This window comes from Urocitellus parryii, chromosome 11 (assembly GCF_045843805.1).
Source record: "Urocitellus parryii isolate mUroPar1 chromosome 11, mUroPar1.hap1, whole genome shotgun sequence".
Classification (NCBI taxonomy): Eukaryota; Metazoa; Chordata; class Mammalia; order Rodentia; family Sciuridae; genus Urocitellus; species Urocitellus parryii.
This window is the reverse complement of record NC_135541.1, coordinates 1,175,601-1,191,848: the sequence shown is the minus strand read 5'-3', so window position 1 is coordinate 1,191,848 and position 16,248 is coordinate 1,175,601. Positions and strand designations below refer to the sequence as shown.

General features: G+C 66.2%; 1 protein-coding gene across 1 annotated transcript in view; it reads left to right on the top strand.

Moving 5' to 3' along the window:
• Nucleotides 1-10,130, top strand: part of Ttc34 (tetratricopeptide repeat domain 34) — a 31,739-nt gene extending 21,609 nt beyond the window's left edge. Inside the window, exons 7-8 of the mRNA XM_077791341.1 lie at nucleotides 8,075-8,289; nucleotides 9,603-10,130. Coding sequence (XP_077647467.1) covers nucleotides 8,075-8,289; nucleotides 9,603-10,130 — 743 coding nt within the window. The remainder of the gene's footprint in view (nucleotides 1-8,074; nucleotides 8,290-9,602) is intronic.
• The last annotated feature ends 6,118 nt before the right edge of the window (nucleotides 10,131-16,248 follow it).

Below are 16,248 nucleotides of genomic sequence, written 5' to 3'. Positions count from 1 at the left end.
TCCCTCTCACCTGACCTCTGGTCCCGTCTGTGGGCGGGCTCCCTCTCACCTGACCTCTGGTCCCGTCTGTGGGCGGGGCTCCCTCTCACCTGACCTCTGGGCCCGTCTGTGGGCGGGGCTCCCTCTCATCTGACCTCTGGTCCCTGTCTGTGGGCGGGGCTCCCTCTCACCTGACCGCTGGTCCTAGTCTGTGGGCGGGGCTCCCTCTTACCTGATCTCTGGGCCTGTCTGTGGCCAGGCTCCCTTCACCTGACCTCTAGGCCCAGTCTGTGGGCGGGGCTCCCTCACCTGACCTCTGGGCCCAGTCTGTGGGCAGGGCTCCCTCTTACCTGACCTCTGGTCCCTGTCTGTGGGAGGGGCTCCCTCTCACCTGACCTCTGGTCCCTGTCTGTGGGCGGGGCTCCCTCTTACCTGACCTCTGGTCCCTGTCTGTGGGCGGGGCTCCCTCTCATCTGACCTCTGGGCCCATCTATGGGCGGGGCTCCCTCTCTCCTGACCTCTGGGCCCAGTCTGTGGGCGGGGCTCCCTCACCTGACCTCTGGGCCCAGTCTGTGGCCAGGCTCCCTCTCACCTGACCTCTGGGCCCAGTCTGTGGGCGGGGCTCCCTCTCACCTGACCTCTGGTCCCATCTATGGGCGGGGCTCCCTCTCTCCTGACCTCTGGGCCCAGTCTGTGGGCGGGGCTCCCTCACCTGACCTCTGGGCCCAGTCTGTGGCCAGGCTCCCTCTCACCTGACCTCTGGTCCCTGTCTGTGGGCGGGGCTCCCTCTCACCTGACCTCTGGGCCTATCTGTGGGAGGGGCTCCCTCTCACCTGACCTCTGGGCCTATCTGTGGGAGGGGCTCCCTCTCACCTGACCTCTGGTCCCGTCTGTGGGCGGGGCTCCCTCTCATCTGACCTCTGGTCCCTGTCTGTGGGCGGGGCTCCCTCGCTCCTGACCTCTGGTCCTAGTCTGTGGGCGGGGCTCCCTCTCACCTGACCTCTGGTCCTAGTCTGTGGGCGGGGCTCCCTCTCACCTGACCTCTGGTCCTAGTCTGTGGGCGGGGCTCCCTCTCACCTGACCTCTGGTCCCATCTGTGGGCGGGGCTCCCTCTCACCTGACCTCTGGGCCCATCTGTGGGCGGGGCTCCCTCTCACCTGACCTCTGCGCCCGTCTGTGGGCGGGGCTCCCTCTCACCTGACCACTGGGCCCAGTATGTGGGCGGGGCTCCCTCTCATCTGACCTCTGGTCCCTGTCTGTGGGCGGGGCTCCCTCGCTCCTGACCTCTGGTCCTAGTCTGTGGGCGGGGCTCCCTCTCACCTGACCTCTGGTCCTAGTCTGTGGGCGGGGCTCCCTCTCACCTGACCTCTGGTCCTAGTCTGTGGGCGGGGCTCCCTCTCACCTGACCTCTGGTCCCATCTGTGGGCGGGGCTCCCTCTCACCTAACCTCTGGGCCCATCTGTGGGCGGGGCTCCCTCTCACCTGACCTCTGCGCCCGTCTGTGGGCGGGGCTCCCTCTCACCTGACCACTGGGCCCAGTATGTGGGCGGGGCTCCCTCTCATCTGACCTCTGGTCCCTGTCTGTGGGCGGGGCTCCCTCTCTCCTGACCTCTGGGCCCATCTATGGGCGGGGCTCCCTCTCTCCTGACCTCTGGTCCCAGTCTGTGGGCGGGGCTCCCTCTCACCTGACCTCTGGTCCCATCTATGGGCGAGGCTCCCTCTCTCCTGACCTCTGGTCCCTGTCTGTGGGCGGGGCTCCCTCTCTCCTGACCTCTGGTCCCAGTCTGTGGGCGGGGCTCCCTCTCACCTGACCTCTGGTCCCATCTATGGGCGGGGCTCCCTCTCTCCTGACCTCTGGTCCCTGTCTGTGGGCGGGGCTCCCTCTCACCTGACCTCTGGGCCCATCTGTGGGCGGGGCTCCCTCTCACCTGACCTCTGCGCCCGTCTGTGGGCGGGGCTCCCTCTCACCTGACCACTGGGCCCAGTATGTGGGCGGGGCTCCCTCTCATCTGACCTCTGGTCCCTGTCTGTGGGCGGGGCTCCCTCTCTCCTGACCTCTGGGCACATCTATGGGCGGGGCTCCCTCTCTCCTGACCTCTGGTCCCAGTCTGTGGGCGGGGCTCCCTCTCACCTGACCTCTGGTCCCATCTGTGGGCGGGGCTCCCTCTCTCCTGACCTCTGGTCCCTGTCTGTGGGCGGGGCTCCCTCTCTCCTGACCTCTGGTCCCATCTATGGGCGGGGCTCCCTCTCTCCTGACCTCTGGTCCCAGTCTGTGGGCGGGGCTCCCTCTCACCTGACCTCTGGTCCCATCTATGGGCGGGGCTCCCTCTCTCCTGACCTCTGGTCCCTGTCTGTGGGTGGGGCTCCCTCTCACCTGACCTCTGGTCCCATCTATGGGCGGGGCTCCCTCTCTCCTGACCTCTGGTCCCAGTCTGTGGGCGGGGCTCCCTCTCACCTGACCTCTGGGCCCATCTGTGGGTGGGGCTCCCTCTCACCTGAACTCTGGGCCTGTCTGTGGGCGGGGCTCCCTCTCTCCTGACCTCTGGGCCCATCTGTGGGTGGGGCTCCCTCTCACCTGACCTCTGGGCCCAGTCTGTGGGCGGGGCTCCCTCTCACCTGACCTCTGGTCCCAGTCTGTGGGCGGGGCTCCCTCTCACCTGACCTCTGGTCCCTGTCTGTGGCGGGGCTCCCTCTCTCCTGACCTCTGGGCCCATCTGTGGGTGGGGCTCCCTCTCACCTGACCTCTGGGCCCAGTCTGTGGGCGGGGCTCCCTCTCACCTGACCTCTGGTCGCTGTCTGTGGGCGGGGCTCCCTCTCACCTGACCTCTGGGCCCAGTCTGTGGGCGGGGCTCCCTCTCACCTGACCTCTGGGCCCAGTCTGTGGGCGGGGCTCCCTCTCACCTGACCTCTGGGCCCATCTGTGGGTGGGGCTCCCTCTCACCTGACCTCTGGGCCCAGTCTGTGGGCGGGGCTCCCTCTCACCTGACCTCTGGTCCCAGTCTGTGGGCGGGGCTCCCTCTCACCTGACCTCTGGGCCCAGTCTGTGGGCGGGGCTCCCTCTCACCTGACCTCTGGGCCCAGTCTGTGGGCGGGGCTCCCTCTCACCTGACCTCTGGGCCCAGTCTGTGGGCGGGGCTCCCTCTCACCTGACCTCTGGGCACATCTGTGGGCGGGGCTCCCTCTCACCTGACTTCTGGGCCCATCTGTGGGCGGGGCTCCCTCTTACCTGACCTCTGGGCCCATCTGTGGGCGGGGCTCCCTTCACCTGACCTCTGGTCCCAGTCTGTGGGCGGGGCTCCCTCTCATCTGACCTCTGGGCCCATCTGTGGGCGGGGCTCCCTCTCTCCTGACCTCTGGTCCCAGTCTGTGGGCGGGGCTCCCTCTCTCCTGACCTCTGGTCCCGTCTGTGGGCGGGGCTCCCTCTCTCCTGACCTCTGGTCCCAGTCTGTGGGAGGGGCTCCCTCTCATCTGACCTCTGGGCCCATCTGTGGGCGGGGCTCCCTCTCACCTGACCTCTGGTCCCTGTCTGTGGCGGGGCTCCCTCTCACCTGACCTCTGGTCCCATCTATGGGCGGGGCTCCCTCTCACCTGACCTCTGGGCCTGTCTGTGGGCGGGGCTCCCTCTCACCTGACCTCTGGGCCCATCTGTGGGTGGGGCTCCCTCTCACCTGACCTCTGGGCCATCTGTGGGCGGGGCTCCCTCTCACCTGACCTCTGGGCCCATCTGTGGGCGGGGCTCCCTCTCACCTGACCTCTGGGCCCAGTCTGTGGGCGGGGCTCCCTCTCTCCTGACCTCTGGTCCCGTCTGTGGGCGGGGCTCCCTCTCTCCTGACCTCTGGTCCCAGTCTGTGGGAGGGGCTCCCTCTCACCTGACCTCTGGGCCCAGTCTGTGGGCGGGGCTCCCTCTCACCTGACCTCTGGGCCCATCTGTGGGTGAGGCTCCCTCTCACCTGACCTCTGGGCCTATCTGTGGGCGGGGCTCCCTCTCACCTGACCTCTGGGCCCATCTGTGGGCGGGGCTCCCTCTCACCTGACCTCTGGGCCCAATCTGTGGGCGGGGCTCCCTCTCACCTGACCTCTGGCCCAGTCTGTGGGCGGGGCTCCCTCTCACCTGACCTCTGGGCCCAATCTGTGGGCGGGGCTCCCTCTCACCTGACCTCTGGGCCCAGTCTGTGGGAGGGGCTCCCTCTCACCTGACCTCTGGTCCTAGTCTGTGGGAGGGGCTCCCTCTCACCTGACCTCTGGGCCCAGTCTGTGGGCGGGGCTCCCTCTCACCTGACCTCTGGGCCCAGTCTGTGGGCGGGGCTCCCTCTCACCTGACCTCTGGGCCCAGTCTGTGGGCGGGGCTCCCTCTCATCTGACCTCTGGTCCCAGTCTGTGGGCGGGGCTCCCTCTCATCTGACCTCTGGTCCCAGTCTGTGGGCGGGGCTCCCTCTCACCTGACCTCTGGGCCCATCTGTGGGCGGGGCTCCCTCTCACCTGACCTCTGGGCCCAGTCTGTGGGCGGGGCTCCCTCTCACCTGACCTCTGGTCCCAGTCTGTGGGAGGGGCTCCCTCTCATCTGACCTCTGGTCCCAGTCTGTGGGCGGGGCTCCCTCTCACCTGACCTCTGGGCCCATCTGTGGGTGGGGCTCCCTCTGACCTGACCTCTGGGCCCATCTGTGGGTGGGGCTCCCTCTGACCTGATCTCTGGGCCCATCTGTGGGCGGGGCTCCCTCTCACCTGACCTCTGGTCCCAGTCTGTGGGCGGGGCTCCCTCTCATCTGACCTCTGGTCCCAGTCTGTGGGCGGGGCTCCCTCTCACCTGACCTCTGGGCCCATCTGTGGGCGGGGCTCCCTCTCACCTGACCTCTGGGCCCAGTCTGTGGGCGGGGCTCCCTCTCACCGGACCTCTGGGCCCAGTCTGTGGGCGGGGCTCCCTCTCACCTGACCTCTGGGCCCAGTTTGTGGGCGGGGCTCCCTCTCACCTGACCTCTGGGCCCAGTCTGTGGGCGGGGCTCCCTCTCATCTGACCTCTGGGCCCAGTCTGTGGGCGGGGCTCCCTCTCACCTGACCTCTGGGCCCAGTCTGTGGGTGGGGCTCCCTCTCACCTGACCTCTGGGCCCATCTGTGGGTGGGGCTCCCTCTCACCTGACCTCTGGGCCCATCTGTGGGCGGGGCTCCCTCTCACCTGACCTCTGGGCCCATCTGTGGGCGGGGCTCCCTCTCACCTGACCTCTGGGCCCAGTCTGTGGGCGGGGCTCCCTCTCTCCTGACCTCTGGGCCCAGTCTGTGGGCGGGGCTCCCTCTCACCTGACCTCTGGGCCCAGTCTGTGGGTGGGGCTCCCTCTCACCTGACCTCTGGGCCCATCTGTGGGCGGGGCTCCCTCTCACCTGACCTCTGGTCCCAGTCTGTGGGCGGGGCTCCCTCTTACCTGACCTCTTGTCCCATCTGTGGGCGGGGCTCCCTCTCACCTGACTCTGGGCCCATCTGTGGGTGGGGCTCCCTCTCACCTGACCTCTGGGCCCATCTGTGGGTGGGGCTCCCTCTCACCTGACCTCTGGGCCCATCTGTGGGTGGGGCTCCCTCTCACCTGACCTCTGGGCCCATCTGTGGGTGGGGCTCCCTCTCATCTGACCTCTGGGCCCATCTGTGGGCGGGGCTCCCTCTCACCTGACCTCTGGGCCCATCTGTGGGCGGGGCTCCCTCTCACCTGACCTCTGGGCCCAGTCTGTGGGCGGGGCTCCCTCTCATCTGACCTCTGGGCCCAGTCTGTGGGAGGGGCTCCCTCTCACCTGACCTCTGGGCCCAGTCTGTGGGCGGGGCTCCCTCTCACCTGACCTCTGGGCCCATCTGTGGGTGGGGCTCCCTCTCACCTGACCTCTGGGCCCATCTGTGGGCGGGGCTCCCTCTCACCTGACCTCTGGGCCCATCTGTGGGCGGGGCTCCCTCTCACCTGACCTCTGGGCCCATCTGTGGGAGGGGCTCCCTCTCACCTGACCTCTGGGCCCATCTGTGGGCGGGGCTCCCTCTCACCTGACCTCTGGTCCCTGTCTGTGGGCGGGGCTCCCTCTCACCTGACCTCTGGGCCCAGTCTGTGGGCGGGGCTCCCTCTCACCTGACCTCTGGGCCCAGTCTGTGGGCGGGGCTCCCTCTCACCTGACCTCTGGTCCCAGTCTGTGGGCGGGGCTCCCTCTCACCTGACCTCTGGTCCCTGTCTGTGGGCGGGGCTCCCTCTCACCTGACCTCTGGGCCCAGTCTGTGGGCGGGGCTCCCTCTCACCTGACCTCTGGGCCCAGTCTGTGGGTGGGGCTCCCTCTCACCTGACCTCTGGGCCCATCTGTGGGTGGGGCTCCCTCTCACCTGACCTCTGGGCCCATCTGTGGGCGGGGCTCCCTCTCACCTGACCTCTGGGCCCATCTGTGGGCGGGGCTCCCTCTCACCTGACCTCTGGGCCCAGTCTGTGGGTGGGGCTCCCTCTCACCTGACCTCTGGGCCCATCTGTGGGTGGGGCTCCCTCTCACCTGACCTCTGGGCCCATCTGTGGGTGGGGCTCCCTCTCACCTGACCTCTGGGCCCATCTGTGGGTGGGGCTCCCTCTCACCTGACCTCTGGGCCCATCTGTGGGCGGGGCTCCCTCTCACCTGACCTCTGGGCCCATCTGTGGGCGGGGCTCCCTCTCATCTGACCTCTGGGCCCTGTCTGTGGGCGGGGCTCCCTCTCACCTGACCTCTGGGCCCAGTCTGTGGGCGGGGCTCCCTCTCACCTGACCTCTGGGCCCATCTGTGGGTGGGGCTCCCTCTCACCTGACCTCTGGGCCCATCTGTGGGTGGGGCTCCCTCTCACCTGACACCTGGGCCTGTCTGTGGGCGGGGCTCCCTCTCACCTGACCTCTGGGCCCATCTGTGGGCGGGGCTCCCTCTCACCTGACCTCTGGGCCCATCTGTGGGTGGGGCTCCCTCTCACCTGACCTCTGGGCCTGTCTGTGGGCGGGGCTCCCTCTCTCCTGACCTCTGGGCCCATCTGTGGGAGGGGCTCCCTCTCACCTGACCTCTGGGCCCAGTCTGTGGGCGGGGCTCCCTCTCACCTGACCTCTGGGCCCAGTCTGTGGGAGGGGCTCCCTCTCTCCTGACCTCTGGGCCCATCTGTGGGAGGGGCTCCCTCTCACCTGACCTCTGGGCCCATCAGTGGGAGGGGCTCCCTCTCACCTGACCTCTGGGCCTTTCTGTGGGCGGGGCTCCCTCTCACCTGACCTCTGGGCCCATCTGTGGGCGGGGCTCCCTCTCACCTGACCTCTGGGCCTGTCTGTGGGCCGGGCTCCCTCTCACCTGACCTCTGGGCCTGTCTGTGGGCGTGGCTCCCTCTCACCTGACCTCTGGGCCTGTCTGTGGGCGGGGCTCCCTCTCACCTGACCTCTGGGCCCATCTGTGGGCGGGGCTCCCTCTCACCTGACCTCTGTTCCCATTCTGTGGGCGGGGCTCCCTCTCATCTGACCTCTGGTCCCAGTCTGTGGGCGGGGCTCCCTCTCACCTGACCTCTGGGCCCCTCTGTGGGCAGGGCTCCCTCTCACCTGACCTCTGGGCCTGTCTGTGGGCCTCTCACAAGGAGCCCTCCTGCCCCACACACTCATGCTGCATGAAGCAGGTATCCACTGTGGTCCAGGGGAGGCCAGCCCCTCCCTGGCCCATGTGGGCCGACCCCACCTCACCCTGATGCTCACCCCTACCTGAAGGGTGCTCTTGGCGCCCGCCTTGGCCCTCCAAGGGCTTCAGGGTCTTCTCCCCACCTCCTGCTGCTCACACTATGTGCTCTGCTCCCCTGGCCCAGCCTTGCCCGAGGGCCTCAGGAGAGAAGGCCGTCCCTGTGGTGACCTCCAGGAGGGCAGTCAGAGCCCTGCTGCCCCACCAGGGGTCATGCAGCGGGGGCCAGGGCGGGTCTGCAGGTGGGTCCATGCAGCCTGGACGTGCTCCCAGTGTGCAGCTCCCAGCCCTGTCCCCGGGGCCGAGTCTGCCCCTCAGTTGCCCCTGCCAGCACGGAGCAGGGAAGGCATGTCTCACAGCCTATGTGCTCCTCGTCCCCAGCCACGGCCCCCAACTGTCCTTCCTGGATCCACAGGCAGCTATGAGGAGGCCAGTGCTCCCCTGCAGGAAGCCCTGTGTCCCACGCACCCACCGGAGGCGGCCAGGGCCCGGAGGGGCCTGCTCCAGCTCAAGAAGGGAGATGTCCCAGCTGCCGTCCAGGACCTGCAGTGTCTGGCCGAGGCGGACGCCCAGGACCTGCGTTTCCTGCTGCAGCTCCTGGAGGCCTCGGAGCGGCACAGCGTGGCCCAGGTGTGCACAGATGCCCCGACAGCCACACCGGCCCTTCCACACCACACGGCTGAGACCCTGGGCCACCACAGGGCACAGTCCTCTCCCCACTGCTGGGTTGGTTCCAGCTGGATGGGGTGAGGTGTGAGTAGGAGGTACCGGGTCTTGCCCCGAAAACGGGCCTCTGCCCACCTTGGCACTACAGTTGCCCACCTTGGCACCACCTTGCCCACACACAATGCCGTAGCCTCTGGGCTTCTCTGCCTGGGGTGCAAAAGTACAGGTGACAGGGAAAGGGGAGGACCCTCCCAGAGTCGGGTGAGTCAGCAAGGGGCTTCGTCCAGGCCAGAAGGCCACCCCAGAGGCCAGCCAGGTCAGGGTCAGGAGGGCACCACAGGTGGGGAGGCCAGGACCACAGGCTTTGAGCTTTGGAGTCAGAGACCAAGGTCACACCCCAGCACCTGAGTGTGCTTCCCAGAGCTTCCTGAAAGGCTGGCCTGCAGCGCACCTTACTCCCCAGGTCCAGGGGAGCCGCGGAAGGCCACTGGGGCCAGCAGGTTCACTGGGAAGTGTCCTGTGATTTCTGTCCCTAGCTGACTGAAGAAGCAGGGTCAGTGGAGAGGAAGAGGCTTTAGGCAGCTTTCCAGTGTGGTCCTCAGCTCAGAAAGGAAACTGCCTGGGGGCGGCAGGCCTAGCCAGCAATGACCGCCAGTCTAGCAGTCCAGAAAGGAGGGTTAAGGCTCACCCAGGTGCCCCCAGGGCCAGAGATGAGTCCAGCACACAGAAAACCCAGTGCATGGACATCCAGGGGCCTGCACCATGCTAGCGCGAGCCACAGGGAGAGCCGAGGGAGGACAGGGGTGCAGCATGTTTGGTCCCCAACCTTGACTTTGGTGCAGGGACTGCAGCAAGGGGGAGCCAGTTTGTGCACAGCTGGCCCTCCCCTCCTGACCTTGGGAGGAGCTGCACCCAGGGCCTGGGCTGGGCAGAGGGCACTCGGCTCCTGTCCTAAGGTCCTGGCAGCCCCCAGCAGGTGGTGGGGCCAAGAAGCAGCCCCTGGAGGGCCCGCACAGGTGGTTCTGAAGATCACCAGAGGCCTGCCAGGAGGTGAGGCTATAAGGCTCCCGAGGGAGGACAGGAGATGCCGGTGTCCCAGCGAGAGTGGCAGCTGAGGAGGACACTTGCAGACACTGGCAGCCTGAGCTGGGCCGTGCCAATTCCAGGATAGGGAGTCGCAGGGAGGGCCCTTTACCCAGGCGCTGGCCCCCACCCAAGGCCAGCAGCCTCGGCTGGGCTGACCCTGTACTCCCTACGTCCCTGTGTGTCCTCTGCAGGCAGCAGCCCAGGAAGCCAGCACCCTCCTGGACACAGGGCACCCCAGGCGGGCGCTGGGCTACTGCTCGTTGGCTGTCCTGGCTGGTGGTGGCAGTACCCGCCACCTGCGTCTACGGGCTGCCTGCCTGGCTGAGCTGCGGGAAGTTGACCGGGCGCTCCAGGACCTGGACCACGTGATCCAGGAGGGAGCAGGGGACGGGGACCTGGCCAGGCAAGCCGAGGACTTCAGCTCCCGGGGCCGCCTGCTGCTGAGCCTGGGCGACGAGGAGGGCGCCACAGGGGCCTTCGCCCAGGCCCTCGAGCTGTCACCGGCCCTGGCCCAGAGCCGCCTGTGGGCGCAGCCAGGCCAGGCCCCTACGGCCAGCATGTTCCTGCGTCTGGGCCAGTGCTGCCTGGAGGAGAAGCGCTACGGGGAGGCCCTGACAGTCGCCCAGAGTGGCCTCTTGGTGAACCCCCACCACGGCGGCCTGAGGAGGCTGAAGGCTCGAACCCAGAGGGAAACAGCCTCCGGCTGCCGGCTGCTCTGACCAGCACTGCCCTCTCCCAGGCCCCCTCCCTAGGCACCTGCCTTTCTCACCCGGGAGCGCCCCAGCTGCCTGAACCAGTGCCCTGCCACCTGCCCGGCTCTCAGGTGGCCTCCCACCTTCACGGAGGTGGCAGCCTCCCACCAAGCTCAGGTCCCTTGGCAAACAGCTGGGGCTCTGGCCTCCACGCGGCCTCAGGTCTGGTCCTCGGCTTGGGATCTGCAGGTTTCCCTGCTCCACCTTCACTTCCTTCCTGATTTTCCAGGGTTTCCCACCGTGTCCTTGCCATGTTGCTCCCTGCCCAGCCATCCCATCCATCGGTCGGTCTGTCCATCTGTCCACTCACTGGCTCAACAAATATTTGCACCCCAGCTGGGGTGGACCAGGCTCAGGAGTTCTAGAAGCCCCAGGGGTGGCAGCAGGCACCTCTGCTCCCACGGTCCTCCCAACCTGGGGCCTCCTGCCCCATCTGTTCATTGAGGACATCTCAGAGTTGGTGACACCAAGCACGGAGTGTGCATGTACCTAAATCCAGGGGGACCCCCGCAGCCCACTCCTGCTTTCCCCCAGCCCCGCAGGGGTAGCCCCTACATGCCCCGGTTCACCTCACAGGGTCTCAGTCCGTCTTGCTTGCCTGGCACCTTGGTATGGCCTGAGTGTCCCAGAGTTCATCAGCTGAGGCCCTAAGCCCCCCTGGGATGGCGCCAGGAGGTGGGCCCTGGGGAGTGGACCGATGCCCTTATTCAAAGAAACACGGCCTGAAGCCCCCCACCCCTTCCCACATGAGGACAGCGGGAGGCAACTCTGAGCCAGGTCCTCCCCTGAATTGCTGGCACCTTGACCTTGCACTCCCACCCTCCAGAGCTGTGAGAAACACGTTTCACCAGTTGCTCAGCTGTAGGCTGTGTTTCTCATGCTGTCCTGAACATGCTGAGACACCCCTGCTCCTCCACCCACACCACCCTGAGAGCAGGCTGCTGGCCCCTGAGGACTAGGCCGAGTCTTGGTTCCTGTGGGGCCCCAGCCCAGGCTTTACGCAGGGAGGGGGCTGCTCCAGGCCTGAGCAGCCCACAGCCAATCTGAGACTTGGGCTGAGGACCGGGAAGCCAGCATGTGTCCCCCAGGTCTGGGCCTGCTGCCTGGGGGCTTCTCCAGCATTTCAGTCCACCCTCCTCCCTGGCGACCCCTGACCTGGTCCCAGCCCCTCACTGCTCAGCTGGAGGCTGAGACAGGCCTGAATGTGCCCTCCCAGGGCTGCCCAGTTCAGCTCTTCCTTTACTCGGGACTTCTGCCCTCGCCACATCACTAACTCTAGACCCCCAGGGAGTCCAGGTTTCACCCCCTCCAGTGACCACAGCTGATGCAGACGACTTGGAATCCCTGTGAGGACACCCACTCAGCAAAGCCGGTGCGTCAGGTGGCCCGCTGCCCTTCGTCCCCAGGTCTCAGTGTGAGTCCTGGAGTCTGGCGAGTCCCTGGGTACTGAGCCTTTTCCTCCTGGGCCCACCATTGTTCTTTGTACACACCCAGGGGGGTGCCATGGCCTGACCCTCGTGTGGGTCCAGAGCTGCCGGGTGGTGGTGAAGGACTAGGCAGAGCCCAGGGGACCCCTCAGCCAGTGCAGTCACCATCACTGCCATCAGCCCAGTGCAGCAGTGCTGGGCTCCCAGGCCCTGACCCGGCTGGCGCTTCACGACCAACACGGTGACAGCTCCAGCTGTGAGAAGCCCCAGCTCCGCCCTCCTGGCTCCCAATTCCCACTGCAAGGAGCTCACCCTGCAGTCAGGCCCCGGGGCAGTAGGCTAATGCCACCAGACCGCAGGGCCCTGGGACAGCAGGATGACACCACCACCCCATCCTGGAGGGCCCTGGGACAACAGATCAAAGTCACCCCATCCTGGAGGGCCCTGGACAGCAGGATGGTGCCACCCCTCCTGGAGGGCCCTGGGTCAGCAGGCCAAAGTCACCCCATCCTGGAGGGTCCCAGGTCAGCAGGATGACACCACCCCTCCTGGAGGGCCCTGGGACAGCAGGTCAAAGTCACCCCATTCTGGAGGGCCCCGGGTCAGCAGGTCAAAGTCACCCCATCCTGGAGGGCCCCGGGTCAGCAGGCCAACGCCACCCCTCCTGGAGGGCCTCGGGTCAGCAGGTCAAAGTCACCTTCCTGGAGGTGCCTCAGGGCCACTCTGGCACCAGTGTTTGGACCAGCAGAGCCCCGGGGGAGGTGGAAAGCATTGGTGGCTCCAGTAGCAGTGACTCACTGTGAAGGGCTGTTGGGTGGCTGTGGTCCTTGGCCTGGTGACTGGGGGAAATAAACACTGGGGATCAAGGGAGGAGTGACGGCCAAATTGAGAGACGGAGCCTGCCACTCAAACATGGCAGCCATGGCCCCCACTCCAGCTCAGGTGGCCGGGCCCCTCTCAGGTAGGCTGGACCACGTTCTCTCCTGCACCTATGACACACCCACAAGCCCCTTCTCACAGGACGCGGCCGGAGACCCTGGCTATGGAGGCTGGGCCAATGGTTCCATGAGGGGGACCCCAGGCAGGGCAAGACCACAAGGATCCTGTCCCAGCACCCCGAGGGCCCAGACCCAGAGGACACTCCTGTGGATGCTGGGCTGTGCCAGGGTACAGGACCTGCCCGTCTAAGAACCCGGAGACGGGGAGGGCGGGGCCAGGGTGGCCCCCACCGCAGTGGAGAGGCCTATCTCTAGACATGGGCTGGTCCCAGGACTAAAGTGGGGAGGGGCGGCACCTCTGCAGAGGGTCCCTGCTTTGCCCTGACCTCCTCTAAGAGAGAGGGTTGGGACACATCCTGCAGGGCTGTGCGGCTGGGGGTGGCGCTCTGGCAGGACCGCCTGGCATCCGGGTTCAAATGGAGGCTCCCCGCTACGGCTGATCTGCAGCCCCTCGGCTTGGCCAGCTTCTCCTGGCTACCAGGTGCCCAGATAGGACCGGGGCCTCTTGAGCACCTCCAGACTGGGGAAAACCAGGAACCAGGGCACCCCCAGAGGTGATCCGGCCTTTGAGCCCCAGGTCTCCAGGTGGCCTCCGGCAAGGGGCCAGGGGCCAGGGCTGCTCTGAGTAGACTGTGGTGACCAGCCTGGGCGTCAGGAAGGGAGTGTGCAGAGCCGGCCCTGGGGCCCAGGAGGCCTTGCTGAGAGTGGGGACGCAGCCTTTCCCATCCTCTGAGGTTCTTCAGCTTGGGGACCAGAGGCTCCATGACCTTCCAAAAGGGTCTGCTGTTGTCAGGGTGTGGAAAGAGTCTCCACAGGACTCTGGCTACCCCAAGGTGGTCACACTCTGGGGGGGAGTCCAGCCAGCCTGGGTAGATCCTGGCCCTTCCCAGCTCCCCACTAGGCTGACCTGGACCTGTTCCCATTTAGGCCAGCAGTCCAGGTGGCCACAAGGCTGACTGCAGCTCCTGACTCTGGGTTGGCTTCTGCCTGGAGCAGGGGGCTTCAGAGACAGCCAGGGAGCTGAGTTGGGGCCCCTCCCAAGCGTCAGGGAGGTGGGGATGGGGTCTGAACCCAGCCCAATCTGCAGCTGGAGGTGGCCCTCCTCCCAGCGCATGGCCCTCAAGGGCCATCTGAATGTGTACCGGAAGCTCCAACTCCACCAGCGTGGGCATTGTGGTAAAGGGTAGCCTTGAGGGACTGTCTGCTCAGGACCCTGGCTATGTGACCTGGCCCTCACAGAGGCCAAGGGCTCCTGGGATTTTGAAATGGAAGCTGGTCACCAGTGGGGCCTGGAGAAGGGAAAGCCTGGGTCCCCACTGGGCCTCTGTGCTCAGAGACCCCCCATCAACAAGCAGAGCTGGGTCCCTGGTCCATGCTTTGAAGCCATGAAAGACCGCCACAGGCCTGTTTTGAAGCCCTCTGGCCCAAGAGGGCCTCCTGGACCCTGGGTTGGATCTGAACCTGACAGTCCCCAGCGCGCAGTCGGAACCCACCACCCTATCAGAGACTGAAGGGAAAGGACACCGGGGAGGTGGCTGCAAAGCCCTCACCAGCAGCTGGGGACAGAAAACCCTGGCCAGCATCTTTGGCACAGGCAGGAGGAGAGGGCAGAGGGCCTGGCTTTCTTGCCCAACAACTCAGTGGACTGAAGGGTCAAGAGATAGGAGCGAGGAAAGAGAGGGACTTGGGAGGCCAGGGCCAGAGGAGCCAGAGGCCCGGGGCAGCCATGCCCCTCAGCAAGGGACCCAGCAGCCTGGGCTGCATCGGCCCCTCCCCCACCCCAGACCCCCTGGAACTCCCCACCTCGGAACTGCTTCAGGGGCCATCCTGCATCACAAAGGACCCCAGGAAGTTGCTCAGTGTGACCTCCCAGCGTGGCCCCACCTGACCTGCCTTCCTCCACCTGAGCCCACCTGCTTGGCCTGACTCACCCCAGCCCTGGGTGTCCCTGTGCCACTCCGAGTAGAAAGGTGAGGTGCTGTGTGTGTGCCCTGTGGCTGGCTTCCTGGGCGCACCTTGAAGGCCCCTCCCTGTGCCAGCCCAGTTCATGCAGGACAGGCGGGCACTTCCTGTAGGGCTCCACCTGGGCAGCGGCCCCTCTGGCACAGACAGACAGCCTTGCCAGAGGCCCCGTGTCCCCCCATGTGCAGCGGAGGGCCTGGAGCAGGCCATGTGCGGTGGGAGTGAGAGCAGGTCAGACTGCAGGACAGAGGCCAGGATGGGGCTGGGCAGGGCACCCTGTGGCTTCCGCAGCAGGGGACAGGCTGGTTTGGAGGCAGCAGAGACCTCAGAGGAACTCCAGAGGGCATGGGGCACATCGGCACCAAGGTTCTGGCTCAGCCCAGGGGAGGCGCCAGGCAGCACTGGATTTGGGATCCCTGTGGATCGGGGGAGGCTCAGGTGGAACCCAGAGCCAGGAGACTGAGGGGTGCCAGATAAGCTGGCCGTGCAGCCCTCCTGGGGACTGACCTGCATTTCTAAGCCACCCCCCAAGTTGGGCCATTCAGCAGGTGATGCTCAGGTAGGATAAGAGACACATGTGAGCCCCCCAGTGAGTCAGGACGGGGACTCGGGCACAGCCCAGGAGTGTCCTGAGTGAGAATGCTGAACCCAAGCACTGGTCAGTCTCATTGGCGCCCACGACTGGGCACCTCTTCCTCATCTGTCCCGAAGGCTCCCGCCTTCCTGTGGGGTCAGGCTGGGGCACCGCACGTGGGGCGTGGTCCTGCTTGACGGCTGTGGCCTGAAGCACAGGAAGGCAGCCCCTGCTCCCAGGGATCCCAGCAGGGGCAGCCAGGGATGCGCTCACCCCCACTCCCCACACACACTCAGGCACAGCCCAGCAAACACACACGTGCACTCACACCTGCACACACACACTCACATGCCCACAGGAGCACAGACAGACTTGGAAGCCCTCAGAGTACTGTCCCTGTCCCTGCTTGCCAGCCCTCTGTCCTGCCCACAGCAGCAACCTGTCCCCAGTTCTGTCTGTCCTCACTGCTGCCCGCTATCTGCCTGGCTCAAGAAGGTGTGCCCTCTGTACTGACAAGATGGGGGACATGACCAGAGTGGCACCCAGCCAGGTGGCTGCTGGGGCTGGGCTTCAAGGCTGTCTGGCCCTGTGGTCCTTCCCTGGCCTGTGTGGTCACCACTGGTGCTGATCATTTATGCCCTCTTCTCATGCTCCTGGGCTCCAACAGGAAACACGGACAGAAAGCCCAGTGGTGAGAGCCACCTCCCTGACCCAGCACCCAGGATCAGAGTACCAGGGTGCCCCGGGCACAAACAGCCCTGCAGGCTCTGTGGCAGAGGACCCTCAGGAATGCAGGAGCTGAGCCCCCAGTCTGGAGTGCAGATCCCAAGCTATGAACAGCAAGGGTCCAGCCCCTGCCCGCCAGAGGGGCCCAGAGAGAAGCTGACCTTGAGAGGAAGCTGCCACCATGGCCAGCTGGTGGGACCTTCCCTACCACAGGTGCCCCCTACCCTGGGCACTCCGAGGCTGCAGTCTTTGGCTAGTGCAAGAGCCCAGAGACCCAAAAACAAGAAGTGACCATCCCACAGCCAGCAGAGGACAGGGCTTTGGAGCTGCCCTTTGCCACCTCTCCCTGCCCTTGGCCGGGGGTGCTCAGCTGTGCGCTCTCCCATCCAGAACTTTGC